General features: G+C 37.8%; 1 protein-coding gene and 1 long non-coding RNA gene across 2 annotated transcripts in view; both read left to right on the top strand.

Annotated features, from left to right (window-relative positions):
• Window positions 1-12,010, top strand: part of LOC309664511 — a 208,323-nt gene that overhangs the window by 115,286 nt on the left and 81,027 nt on the right. The window lies entirely within an intron of this gene.
• ZNF782 (zinc finger protein 782) overlaps window positions 1-12,010 on the top strand; it is a 60,989-nt gene that overhangs the window by 11,819 nt on the left and 37,160 nt on the right. Inside the window, exon 4 of the mRNA XM_082469702.1 lies at window positions 3,628-3,754. Within this exon, the coding sequence (XP_082325828.1) occupies window positions 3,628-3,754 (127 nt within the window). The remainder of the gene's footprint in view (window positions 1-3,627; window positions 3,755-12,010) is intronic.

Genomic DNA, 12,010 nt, shown 5'->3' with positions numbered 1-12,010 from the left:
TGTTCCGCAGCAGTGAATTCCACCATTGTGTCTTCCAGGTCACTTATCTCTTCTTCTGCCTCAGTTATTCTGCTATTGATTCCTTCTAGTGTAGTTTTTATTTCAGTTATTGTATTGGTCATCTCTGTTTGTTTGTTCTTTAATTCTTCTAGGTCTTTAATTCTTCTTTAATTCTTCTAGGTCTTTGTTAATCATTTCTTGCATCTTCTCATCTTCTCATCTTCTCAGTCTTGCATCTTGCATCTTCTCATTCTTTGCCTCCATTCTTATTCCGATTCCGAGGTCCTGGATCATCTTCTGGAAGGTTGCCTATCTCCACTTCATTTAGTTGTTTTTCGGGGTTTTTTTCTTGTTCCTTCATCTGGTATATAGCCCTCTGCCTTTTCATCTTGTCTATCTTTCTGTAACTGTGGTTTTTGGTCCACAGGCTTCAGGATTGTAGTTTTCTTGCTTCTGCTCTCTGCCCTCTGGTGGTTGAGGCTATCTAAGAGGCTTGATGGGAGGCTCTGGTGGTGGGTAGAGCTGACTGTTGCTGTGGCAGTCAGAGCTCTGTAAAACTTTAATCCACTTGACTGTTGATGGGTGGGGCTGGGTTCCCTCCCTGTTGGTTGTTTTGCCTGAGGCAACCCAACACTGGAGCCTACCTGGGCTCTTTGGTGGAGTTAATGGCAGACTCTGGGAGGGCTCACGCCAAGGAGCACTTCCCAGAACCTCTGCTGCCAGTGTCCTTCTCCCCACGGTGAAACAGAGCCACCCCCCGCCTCTGCAGGAGACCCCCCAACACCAGCAGATAGGTCTGGTTCAGTCTCCCCCAGGGTCACTGCTCCTTCCCCTGGGTCCCGATGCGGACACTACTTTGTGTGTGCCATCCAAGAGTGGGGTCTCTGTTTCCCCCAGTCCTGTCGAAGTCCTGCAATCAATTCCCACTAGGCTTCAAAGTCTGATTCTCTAGGAATTCTTCCTCCCGTTGCCGGACCCCCAGGTTGGGAAGCGTGATGTGGGTCTCAGAACCTTCACTCCAGTGGGTGGACTTCTGTGGTATAAGTGTTCGCCAGTCTGTGAGTCACCCACCCAGCAGTTATAGGATTTGATTTTACTCTGATTGCGCCCCTCCTACCATCTCACTGTGGCTTCTCCTCTGTCCTTGGACGTGGGGTATCCTCCTTGGTGAGTTCCAGTGTCTTCCTGTCGATGATTGTCCAGCAGCCAGTTGTGATTCTGGTGCTCTCGTAAGAGGGAGTGAGAGCACGTCCTTCTAGTCCGCCATCTTGGTTAATCCGAGAATGTTCTAATTTCATTATTTTACATGTAGCTGTCCAGTTTTCCCAGCACCACTTGTTAAAGAGACTGTCTTTTCTCCCTTGTATATTCTTGCCTCCTTTGTCATAGGTTAGTTGATCATAGGTGTGTGGGTTTATTTCTGGGCTTTCTATCCTGTTCCATTGATCTGTATGTCTGTTTTTGTGCCAGTATCATAGTGATTTGATGACTGTAGTTTTGTAGTATAGTTTGAAGTCAGGGAGCATGATACCTCCAGCTCAGTTCTTCTTTCTCAAAATTGCTTTGGCTATTCAGGGTCTTTCGAAGGCATTTGTTTTTTATGTTGTCAAGTTTAGCAGTTTTTTCTTTTACGCTTTTTGAATTTTTAGTCATAGTTGGGCATTTCCCACTCTGACCTTATAAAAGAATTGCTCTGTGTAGTCTTTTAGAGTATGATTTTATTTTTTACAGTTAGATCTCGAATACATTTTAATTTTATCCTTCTCTGTGGTGTGAGGTATAGATCAGTCTTTTCCCAGATGGCCATCTAGTTATTCCGATGACATTTGTATCTAGCCATTTCTCACTCATTTAAATGATGTCACCTGTATTCAAATAGGAAATTGACTCTGTTTATCATTTTTCCTACTACACAGTTTCTTCAGTTTAAGCTTGGACATCTTTTTGGGCTCTCACCAGTGCCCTGCTCCTTTTGCCCACTTCTACATTTATATTAGATTGTGGGCAATATTGTTCTATTTTTTTTTAATCAATACTACCTTACCCTCTGTCTTCCAGAATTTGTTCAATATTCAGGCCTTGTGCTGGGACGTTTCTCTGAATTCCTCTTTTGTCATACTTTTATAGCTATAAAAGCTTTTTATTTTACCTGAATGTGTTTTTGGAGTCAGGGGATGTAAATGTGTGTGTTCAGTTTATTCCCTTGAACTAGAGAAATAATTTTTGCTTGTAATTCTCTCGTCTCTTAATTTCTGGTACTCTAATCTTTCTGTTTTCTCTTTCTGCCACTTAGAAATTCTTTCTTAGCCTTCCTGGCCTATCTTTCTACCTGCCTTTTAAATTTTGCTATTCCCTTGAATTTTGTACTTGGTCCTTTTCTTTCCTAAAGTTTCTGTGTCCTTTCTGAACCAGCCCTTTTTCCCTGATGACTTAAGTTACCATCTTAATGACTGTCTCCTAGATCCTTATTTTCATTTTAGATTTTCCTTCTCCATTCCAGAATCTTGCAGCCAACGATGAAATAAATAATTCCATCTGTATGTTCCACGGGTGTTTTGAGTGCAGTTGAACAACATCTGCTCACTGTGACCCAGCTTCTGATTCTTACTTATTCTTCCAGTCTCTGTGTATGGCATCAGCATCTACCCACTTGCTTGTGCAGCATCTCTGTGTATTAATTTCCCATTCTTTATCTCTGTTGCTTTGCCTTAGTATAGATCATCTCTTAAACTGGGTATTTTGTTTTGTTGCTGAAGATATTGTCCACTGTTCATATAGAGCGATGGTTCCTAACTAGGGGTGATTTTGCTTCCCAGGAGGCATTTGGAAGTATTTGGAGATATTTTTGATTGTCATGACTGGGAATGCTATTGATATCTAATCAGTAGAAAACAGGGATACTGGTAAATATTCTAAAATACACAGGACAGTCTTCCACAAAAATAGCATTATCTGGTCCAGAGTGTCAGTAGTGCCAAATTGAAGAAACCCTGCTATAGAGCAAAGGCAGAGTTAGTCATCTTTTATAGTATTTTGTTTTAAACTCTAAACAGTAAAAATATATCTGGAGAAAACCATGATTCAAAAGTATACATGCACCCCAGTGTTCATTGCAGCACTGTTTACAATAGCCAAGGCCTGGAAGCAACCTAAATGTCCATCAACAGATATACTGATAAAGAAGATGTGGTATATATATACAATGGAATACTACTCAGCCATTAAAAAGAATGAAATAATGCCATTTGCAGCAACATGGATGGAAAGGTGGGGAGGGAGGGATAAATTGGGAGTTTGGGATTGACATATACACACTAGTATATTTAAAATAGATAACCAACAAGAACCTACTGTGTAGCACAGGGAACTCTGCTCAATATTCTGTAATAACATAAATGGGAAAGGAATTTTAAAAAGAATAGATATATGTATATGCATAACTGAATCACTTTGCTGCACACCTGAAACTAACACAGCATTGTAAATCAACTATAGTCCACTATAAAATAAAAATTAAAAAAAATAAAAATTAAATAAACAGTAAACATAGTAGGAGTTAGTTTTCAAAAATATTTTCCATGTCCTGATTCTGAACCCTCAGATTGATTAGAAATATGTTGTTAACAGGCATCAGTATCATTCAAGGACGTGACTGTGGAGTTCACCCAGGAGGAGTGGTGGCAGATGGACTCTGCTCAGAGGACCCTGTACAGAGATGTGATGTTGGAGAACTACAGCCACCTCGTCTCAGTGGGTGAGCAGACCTTACCATGTGACTTCCTTGGGAATGCAAATTCAGTTTTTTCTCTTTTGAAATGTTAATCACTTTTGTTGAGGAATATTAAATGGAAAATTTAGCACTTTTCAGTGTACAAGTCAATAGGTTTTAAAAGATTATACAGTAGATTACCATCATCAAAGTCATGATTTGGAATATTTTCATCATCCCCCCAAAATTCCTTGTACCCCTTTGCAGTGAGTCCCCTCCTTTCATTCCTACTTCTCAGACCCCAAGCAGTCACTGATCTGTTTTCTATTTCAATAGCTTTTCCTTTTTTCGAATTTCATATAAATGAATTCGTTAAGTATATACTGTGTTTTGTCTGGCTTCTTTCATTTAGCATGATGCTTTTGAGACTCGTGTGTGTGTGTGTGTGTGTGTGTGTGTGTGTGTATCACAGGTTTATTCTTTTTATCCTTAGTAGAATTCCTTTGTGTGCATATACCACAGTTTGTTATCCTTTTCAGTTCATAGACACGTGGGTGTTTTTCCAGTTTGGGCCTGTTATGAAAAAGCTTCTATGAACAGTCACATATAAGTTTTTGTGTCAATATGTTTTCATTTCTTGTGTAAATACCTAGGAGTGGGACTACTGGGTCTTCTGGTAAGTTTATATGTAACTTATTCAGAAAGTACCAAATGTTCCCAAGTTTGGTCTACTGTTTTTCATGCCTGTAAGCAATGTCTGACAGCTATCATTGCTCTTGGATTACCAACATTTCTAGTTGCATCTTACTGGATTTTAATTTGCATTTCTCTGGTAATTAACAGTGTTGAACTTCTTTTCATGTGCTTTTTAGCCATTCATAATCTCCTTTAATGAAGTGTCTCATGAAATCTTTTGCCCATTTTTTTGTATAGTTTTTTGGTTTGGGTCTTATTGTTGAGTTGAAGGAGTTTAGATCTTTATCAGATATATGTTTTGCAAATGTTGTATTCTCCAGCTCTGGCTTGCCTTTTTAAGAAGAAAATGTTTTCAGGTTGTTTTTGGTTTGAATATATACTTTAAAAACTTTTTATATAACATAATTAAGATTCACAGGATTTAGCATAATTGTATTCTTCACAAGTTTCCCCTAATGGTTGTATCTTATGTAACTATAATATAATCTCAACACAAGGAAATAAGCATTGGTACAATGTATGTGAATAGCTCTGTGCCATTTTCTTTACCTTATTTTTTTATGGAAGTATAGTTGATTTAGAATATCATGTTAGTTTCAGGTATACAGCAAAGTATGTGTGTGTGTGTGTGTGTGTATATATATATATATATATATATATATATATATATATATATATATATATATATATATTCTTTTTCAGATTCTTTTCCTTGATAGGTTATTACAAAATATCGAGTACAGTTCTCAGTGCTATAGAGTAGGTCCTTGCTGGTTATCTGTTTTATACATAGGGGTGTGTATATGTTAATCCTAATTTATCCCTCTCCCCTTTGGTAACCATACATTTGTTTTCTATGTCTTTGAGTCTGTTTCTGTTTGGAAATACGTTCATTTGTATCTTTTATTTTTTGATTCCACATATAAACAATATCATATGATATTTTTTTTTCTCTGTCTGGCTTCACTTAGCATGATAATCTCTAGGCCCATCCATGTAGCTGCAAAGGCATGATTTCATTCTTTTTTATGACTCAGTAATATTCCATTAGGGGTGTGTGTGTTGTGTGTGTGTGTGTGTGGTATATATATATACCACAACTTCTTTATCCATTCATCTGCTGCAGTGAACACTGGGGTGCATGTATCTTTTTGAAGTATGGTTTTCTCTGGATATATGCCCAGGATTGGGATTGCAAGATCATATGGTAGCTCTATTTTTAGTTTTTTAAGGAACGTGCACAGTGGCTGCACCAATTTACATGCCCACCAACAGTGCAAGAGGATTCCCTTTTCTCCACACCCTCTCCAGCATTTGTGATTTGTAGATGTTTTGATGATACCTCATTGTAGTTTTGATTTGCATTTCTCTAATAATTAGTGATATTGAGCATCTTTTCATATGCCTGTTAGCCATCTGTATGTCTTCTTTGGAGAAATGTCTGTTTAGGTCTTCTGCCCATTTTTTGATTAGGTTGTTTGGGTTTTTTTTGTTATTGAGTTGTATGAGCTGTTTGTATATTTTGGAAATTAATCCCTTGTCAGTAGCATCATTTGCAAATATTTTCTCCCAGTCTGTAGGTTGTCTTTTCATTTTGTTTATGGTTTCCTATGCTGTGCAAAAGCTCTTAAGTTTAGTTAGGTCCCATTTGTTTATTTTTGTTTTTATTTCCATTACTGTAGGAGACAGATCCAGAAAAATATTGCTGTGATTTATGTCAAAGAGTGTTCTGCCTGTGTTTTCCTCTAGGAGTTTTATAGTATCTGGTCTTACATTTAGATCTTTAATTCATTTTATTTTTGTATATGATGTTAGAGAATGTTCTAATTTCATTATTTTACATGTAGCTGTCCAGTTTTCCCAGCACCACTTGTTAAAGGGACTGTCTTTCTCCATTGTATATTCTTGCCTCCTTTGTCATAGATTAGTTGACCATAGGTGTGTGGGTTTATTTCTGGGCTTTCTATCCTGTTCAATTAATCTGTATGTCTGTTTTGGGCCAGTACCATACTGTTTTGATGTCTGTAGCTTTGTAGTATAGTCTGAAGTCAGGGAGCCTGATTTCCTCAGCTCTGTTTTTCTTTCTCAAGTTTGCTTTCTCAAGATTTGGGGTCTTTTGTGTTTCCATACAAATTAAAATATTTTTTGTTCTAGTTCTGTGAAAAATGCATTGGGTAGTATCATCATTTTGAAAATATTAATTCTTCCAATCGAAGAACATGGTATGTCTTTCCATCTGTTTACATCATCTTCAGTTTCTTTCCTCAGCATCTTAGAGTTATCAGAGTACAGATCTTTTGCCTCCTGAGGTTAGTTTATTCCTTCCTAGGTACTTTATTCTTTTTGATGAGATGATAAATGGGATAGTTTCCTTAATTTCTTCTGATCTTTCCTTGTTAGTGTATGGAAATGCAGTAGATTTCTGTGTATTAATTTTGTATCCTGCAGCTATACTGAATTCATTGATGAGCTCTAGTAGTTTTCTGGTAGCACCTTTAGGATTTTCTATGGATAAGTATCATGTCATCTGCAAACAGTGACAGTCTTAGTTCTTCTTTTCCAATTTGGATTCCTTTTATTTCGTTTTCTTCTCTGATTGCTTGTGGCTAGGACTTCCAAAACTATGTTGAATAAAAGTGGTGAGAGTGGACATCCTTGTCTCGTTCCTGATCTTAGAGGAAATGCTTTCAGATTTTCACCATTGAGTATGACATTAGCTCTGGGCTTGTCATATATGGCCTTTATTATGTTGAGGTAGGTTCCCTCTATGCCTACTTTCTGGAGAGTTTTTATCATAAATGGATGTTGAATTTTATAAAAAGCTCTTTATGCATCTATTGTGATGATCATATGTTTTTTATTCTTCAGTTTGTTGATGTGGTGTATCACACTGATTGATTTGTGGATATTGAAAATCCTTGCATCCCTGGGATAAAGCCCACTTGATCATTATGTATGATTCTTTTAATGTATTGTTGGATTTGGTTTGCTAGACTATGTTGAGAATTTTTACATCTATGTTCATCAGTGATATTGGCTTGTAATTTTCTTCTCTTGTGGTATTTTTGTCTGGTGTTTGATATCAGGGTGGTGGTGGTCTCATAGAATGAGTTTGGAAGTGTTCCTCCCTCTGCAATTTTTTGGAATAGTTTCAGAAAGATAGGTGTTAACTCTTCTCTAAATGTTTGATAGAATTCACCTGTGAAGCCATCTGGTCCTGGACTTTTGTTGGGAGTTTTTAAATCACAGATTCAATTTCAGTACTTGTTTGTTCATATTTTGGTCTGTTCATATTTTCTATTTCCTCCTGGTTCAGTCTCGGGAAATTGTACTTTTTAAAGAATTTGTCCATTTCTTCTAGGTTGTCCATTTTATTGGTATATTTTATTGTCCATGTTGTTGGCCTGTAGTAGACTCTTATGGTCCTTTGTATTTCTGTGGTGTCAGTTGTAAATTCTCCTTTTTCATGTCTAACTTTATTGATTTGGGCCCTCCTCTTTTTTCTTGATAAGTCTGGGTGAAGGTTTATCAATTTTGTTTATCTTTCAAAAGAACCAGCTTTTAGTTTCATTGATCTTTTCTATTGTTTTCTTAGTCTCTCTTTCATTTATTTCTGCTCTGATCTTTATTTCTTTCCATCTACTAACTTTGGGTTTTGTTTGTTCTTCTTTTTCCAGTTGTTTTAGATATAAGGTTAGGCTGTTTATTTGAGATTTTTCTTCTTTCCTGAGGTAAGCTTGTATCGCTATAAACTTCCTCTTGGAACTGCTTTTGCTGCATGCCATGGGTTTTGGATTGTCATGTTTTCATTTTCATTTGTCTCTGGGTATTTTTCAATTTCCTCTTTGATTTCTTTGGTGATCCATTGGTTGTTTAGTAGCATATTGTTTAACCTCCATGTTTTTGTGTTTTTTGCAGTTTTTTTTTCTTGTGGTTGATTTCGAATCTCATAGCATTGTGGTCAGAAAAAATGCTTGATGTGATTTCAGTTTTCTTAAATTTACTGAGGCTTGCTTTGTGGCCCAGCATGTGATCTGTCCTGGAGAATGTTCCATGTGCACTTGAAAAGAATATGTATTTTGCTACTTTCGTATGGAACACTCTATAAATATCAATTAAGTCCATCTGGTCTAATGTGTCATTTAAGGCCTGTGTTTGCTTATTGATTTTCTGTCTGGATAATCTGTCCATTGATGTAAGTGGGGTGTTAAGGTCCCCCACTATTATTGTGTTACTGTCGATTTCTCCTTTTATGGCTGTTAATGTTTGCCTTATATATTGAGGTGCTTCTTTGTTGGGTGCATGTATATTTACACTTGTTATATCTTCTTCTTGGATTGATCCCTTGATCATTATGTGGTGTCCTTCTTTGTCTCCTGTAACAGTCTTTATTTTAATGTCTATTTTGTCCGATATGAGTATTGCAATTCCAGTTTTCTTTTGATTTCCATTTGCATAGAATACCTGTTTCCATCCCCTCACTTTCAGTCTGTATGTGTTTCAAGATCTGAAGTTTTCTCTTGTAGACAATATACGTACGGGTCTTGTTTTTGTATCTATTAAGCCAGCCTGTGTCTTTTGGTCAGAGCATTTAATCTGTTTACATTTAAGGTAATCATCGATATGTACGTTCTTATTGCCATTTCATTAATTGTTTTGGATTTGTTTTTATAGGTCTTTCTTCTTCCTTTCCTCTTTTCTTTTCTCTCTTGTGGTTTGGATTCCTCTTTCTTTTTCATGTGTATATCTATTATAGATTTTTCATTTACAGTTACCATGATGTTTTTATACAGCAGTCTATATATATATACATGATTGTTTTAAGTTGCTGATCTCTTAATTTCAAGTGCATTTCAAATATCCTGCACTTCTACTCTCTGTCTCTCACGATTACTGGTTTTGATATCATATTTGTGCCATGGATGATTTCCTACCTTACTGTATGTTTGCCCATTTTGTAATTTTCTTGTTTCTAGTTGTGGCCTTTTCTGCGTAGAGAATTTCCTTAGCATTTGTTGTAAAGCTGGTTTGGTGATGCTGAATTCTCTTAGCTTTCACTTGTGTGTAAAGCTTTTGATTTCTCCATCAAATCTGAACGAGATACTTGCTGGGTAGAGTATTCTTGGTTATAGGTTTTTCCCTCTCAGCACTTTAAATATATCATTCCAGTCTCTTCTGGCCTGCAGAGTTTATGCTGAAAAATCAGCTGTTAGTCTTATGGGGATTCCCTTGTATGTTATTTGTTGCTTTTCCCTTGTTGTTTTTAATATTTTCTCTTTGTCTTTAATTTCTGTCAGTTTGATTACTGTGTGTTTTGGCATTTTCCTCCTTGGTTTTATCTTGTATGGGACTCTGCGCTTCCTGGACATGGGTGATTGTTTCCTTTCCCATGTTAGGGAAGTTTTCACCTATTATCTCTTCAAATATTTTCTTAGTCCCTTCCTTTCCCTCTTCTGCATCTTGGACCCCTATAATGTGAATGCTTGTGTGCTTGACGTTGTCCCAGAGATCTCTTAAACTCATTGTTTTTCATTCTTTTTTCCTTTTTATGCTCCGCAGCAGTGATTTCCACCACTCTGTCTTCTAGCTCACTGATTCATTCTTCTGCCTCATTTATTCTATTAATTCCTAATTGTGTATTTTTTATTTGTTATTATATTCTTCTACTATCTTTGTTCTTTATATTTTCTAACTGTTTGCTAAAAACTTCTTGTAACTTCTCACTCTGTGTGTCCATTCTTTTCCTACCTTCTGGGATCATCTTTATGATCATTCTTCTGAACTCTTACGCAGGTAAATTGGCTATCTCCACTTCACTTAGTTGTTCTTCTGGGGCTTTATCTTGTTCCTTCATCTGGGAAATATTCCTTTGCCATCTCATTTTGTTGAAATTAATACTTGTATTTTTATGAATGTAGTAGCTTAGTTATGTTTTCGACCTTGGATAAGTGGGCCTCTGTAGGGGATGTCCTTTGTGTCCCAGCAGTACACTCCCCTCTCATCACCCAAAGGCTGGGACCAGCTGGTCCCATGGTAGGTTCTGACCTGTGTTTGTGGACTCAGTTCTGCAGGCTGCAGGGTCATAATTTCCTTGCTTCTGGTGTCTGCTCCCTGGAAGGTGAGGTTTGTCTAGAACCTTGTGTGGGCTTCCTGACAGGAGCATCTGGTGCAGCCCACTGGTGAGGGGAGCTGGGTCTTGGCCCTCTGGTGGACAGGGCCATGTCAAGGGCTGTGTCTAGAGGTGGCTGTGGGCTCAAGAACTCTTTAGGCAGCCTATCTGCTGGTGGATGGGGCTTATTCCCCCCTTGTTGGTTGTTTGGCCTGAGGCGTCCCAGCACTGGAGCTTACAGGCTGTTGGGAAGAGCCAGGTCTTGATGCTAAGGACCCAAAATGTCTGCCTCCAGCCAGAGTTCATGTATGTCCCCGCTATGTCTGCCACCAGCTTTTATGACCCCAGAGAGAGCCACAGCCTTCCTAAGAGACCCTCCAAGACCAGCAAATATGTCTGGCCCAGGCTCCTATGGAGTCACTACTTTTGCCTAAGGACCTGGTGTGCACAGGACCTTGTGTGTGCCCTCCAAGAGTGGAGTCTCTGTTTCCCCCAATCCTATGGTGCTCTTGCAGTCAAGCCCCACTGGCCTTCATAGCCAAATGATCTGTGGGCTCCTCCTCCCGATGCCAGACCCCTAGGCTGGGGAGCCTGGAATGGGGCTCAGAGCTCTCACTCCTGTGGGAGAACTTCTGCTATATAATTATTCTCGTTTGTGAGTTACCCACCTGGGTGATATGGGATTCGATTATATTGTGAGCGTGCCCCTGCTACCATCTCATGGTTTCTTCTTTGTCTTTGGATGTAGAATATCATTTTCTTGTAGATTCCAGTCTTTTTTATCAATGGTTATTCAGCAGTTAGTTGTGATTTTGGTATGCTGTGCCATTTTATCATATGTGGAGATTCGTGTAACCACCACCACAATCCAGATACAGAACTAACTATTCCATCATCACAAGGATTTCTCTCATGCTACCTCTTTATTTTCATACCCATCCCCTCTCCCACACTATGCCTAATCTCTGCCAAATATTAATCTGTTATTCATCTCTATAATTTTGTAATTTCCAGAACATTATATAAATGGAATCATACAGTACTTGATGTATTGAGATTGAGATCCACCCAAGTTGTAGTGTGTTGATAGTTTATCTTGTTTTACTACAATGGTATTCCAGTCTATAAATGAATGTATTATAATTTGTTTAGTCATTCACCTATTAAAGGACATTTTGGTTGTTAATTTGGCTATTATAAATAAAGATGCTATGAACATTCATGTTCAGATTTTTGTGTAAAATAAATTATTATTTCTCTGGGATAAATGCCCAGGAGTGTGATTCGAGTTGTATGGTAAGTATGTGTTTTGTTCTTTAAGAGACTGTCAAACTCTATTATCAAAAAGACCATGAATAACAAATGTTGGCAAGCATGTGGAGAAAAGGGAACCTTTGTATGCTATTGGTGGGAATATAAATTGGTGCAGCTGCATACTAGAAAACAGTATGGAGGCTCCTCAAAAAGCTTAAGATAGAACTACTATATGATCCAGC

Source organism: Balaenoptera physalus, assembly GCF_965194825.1.
Source record: "Balaenoptera physalus genome assembly, chromosome: 7".
Taxonomy (NCBI): domain Eukaryota; kingdom Metazoa; phylum Chordata; class Mammalia; order Artiodactyla; family Balaenopteridae; genus Balaenoptera; species Balaenoptera physalus.
Note: the sequence above shows the minus strand (reverse complement) of the source record. Positions and strands in the feature narration are given on the sequence as shown.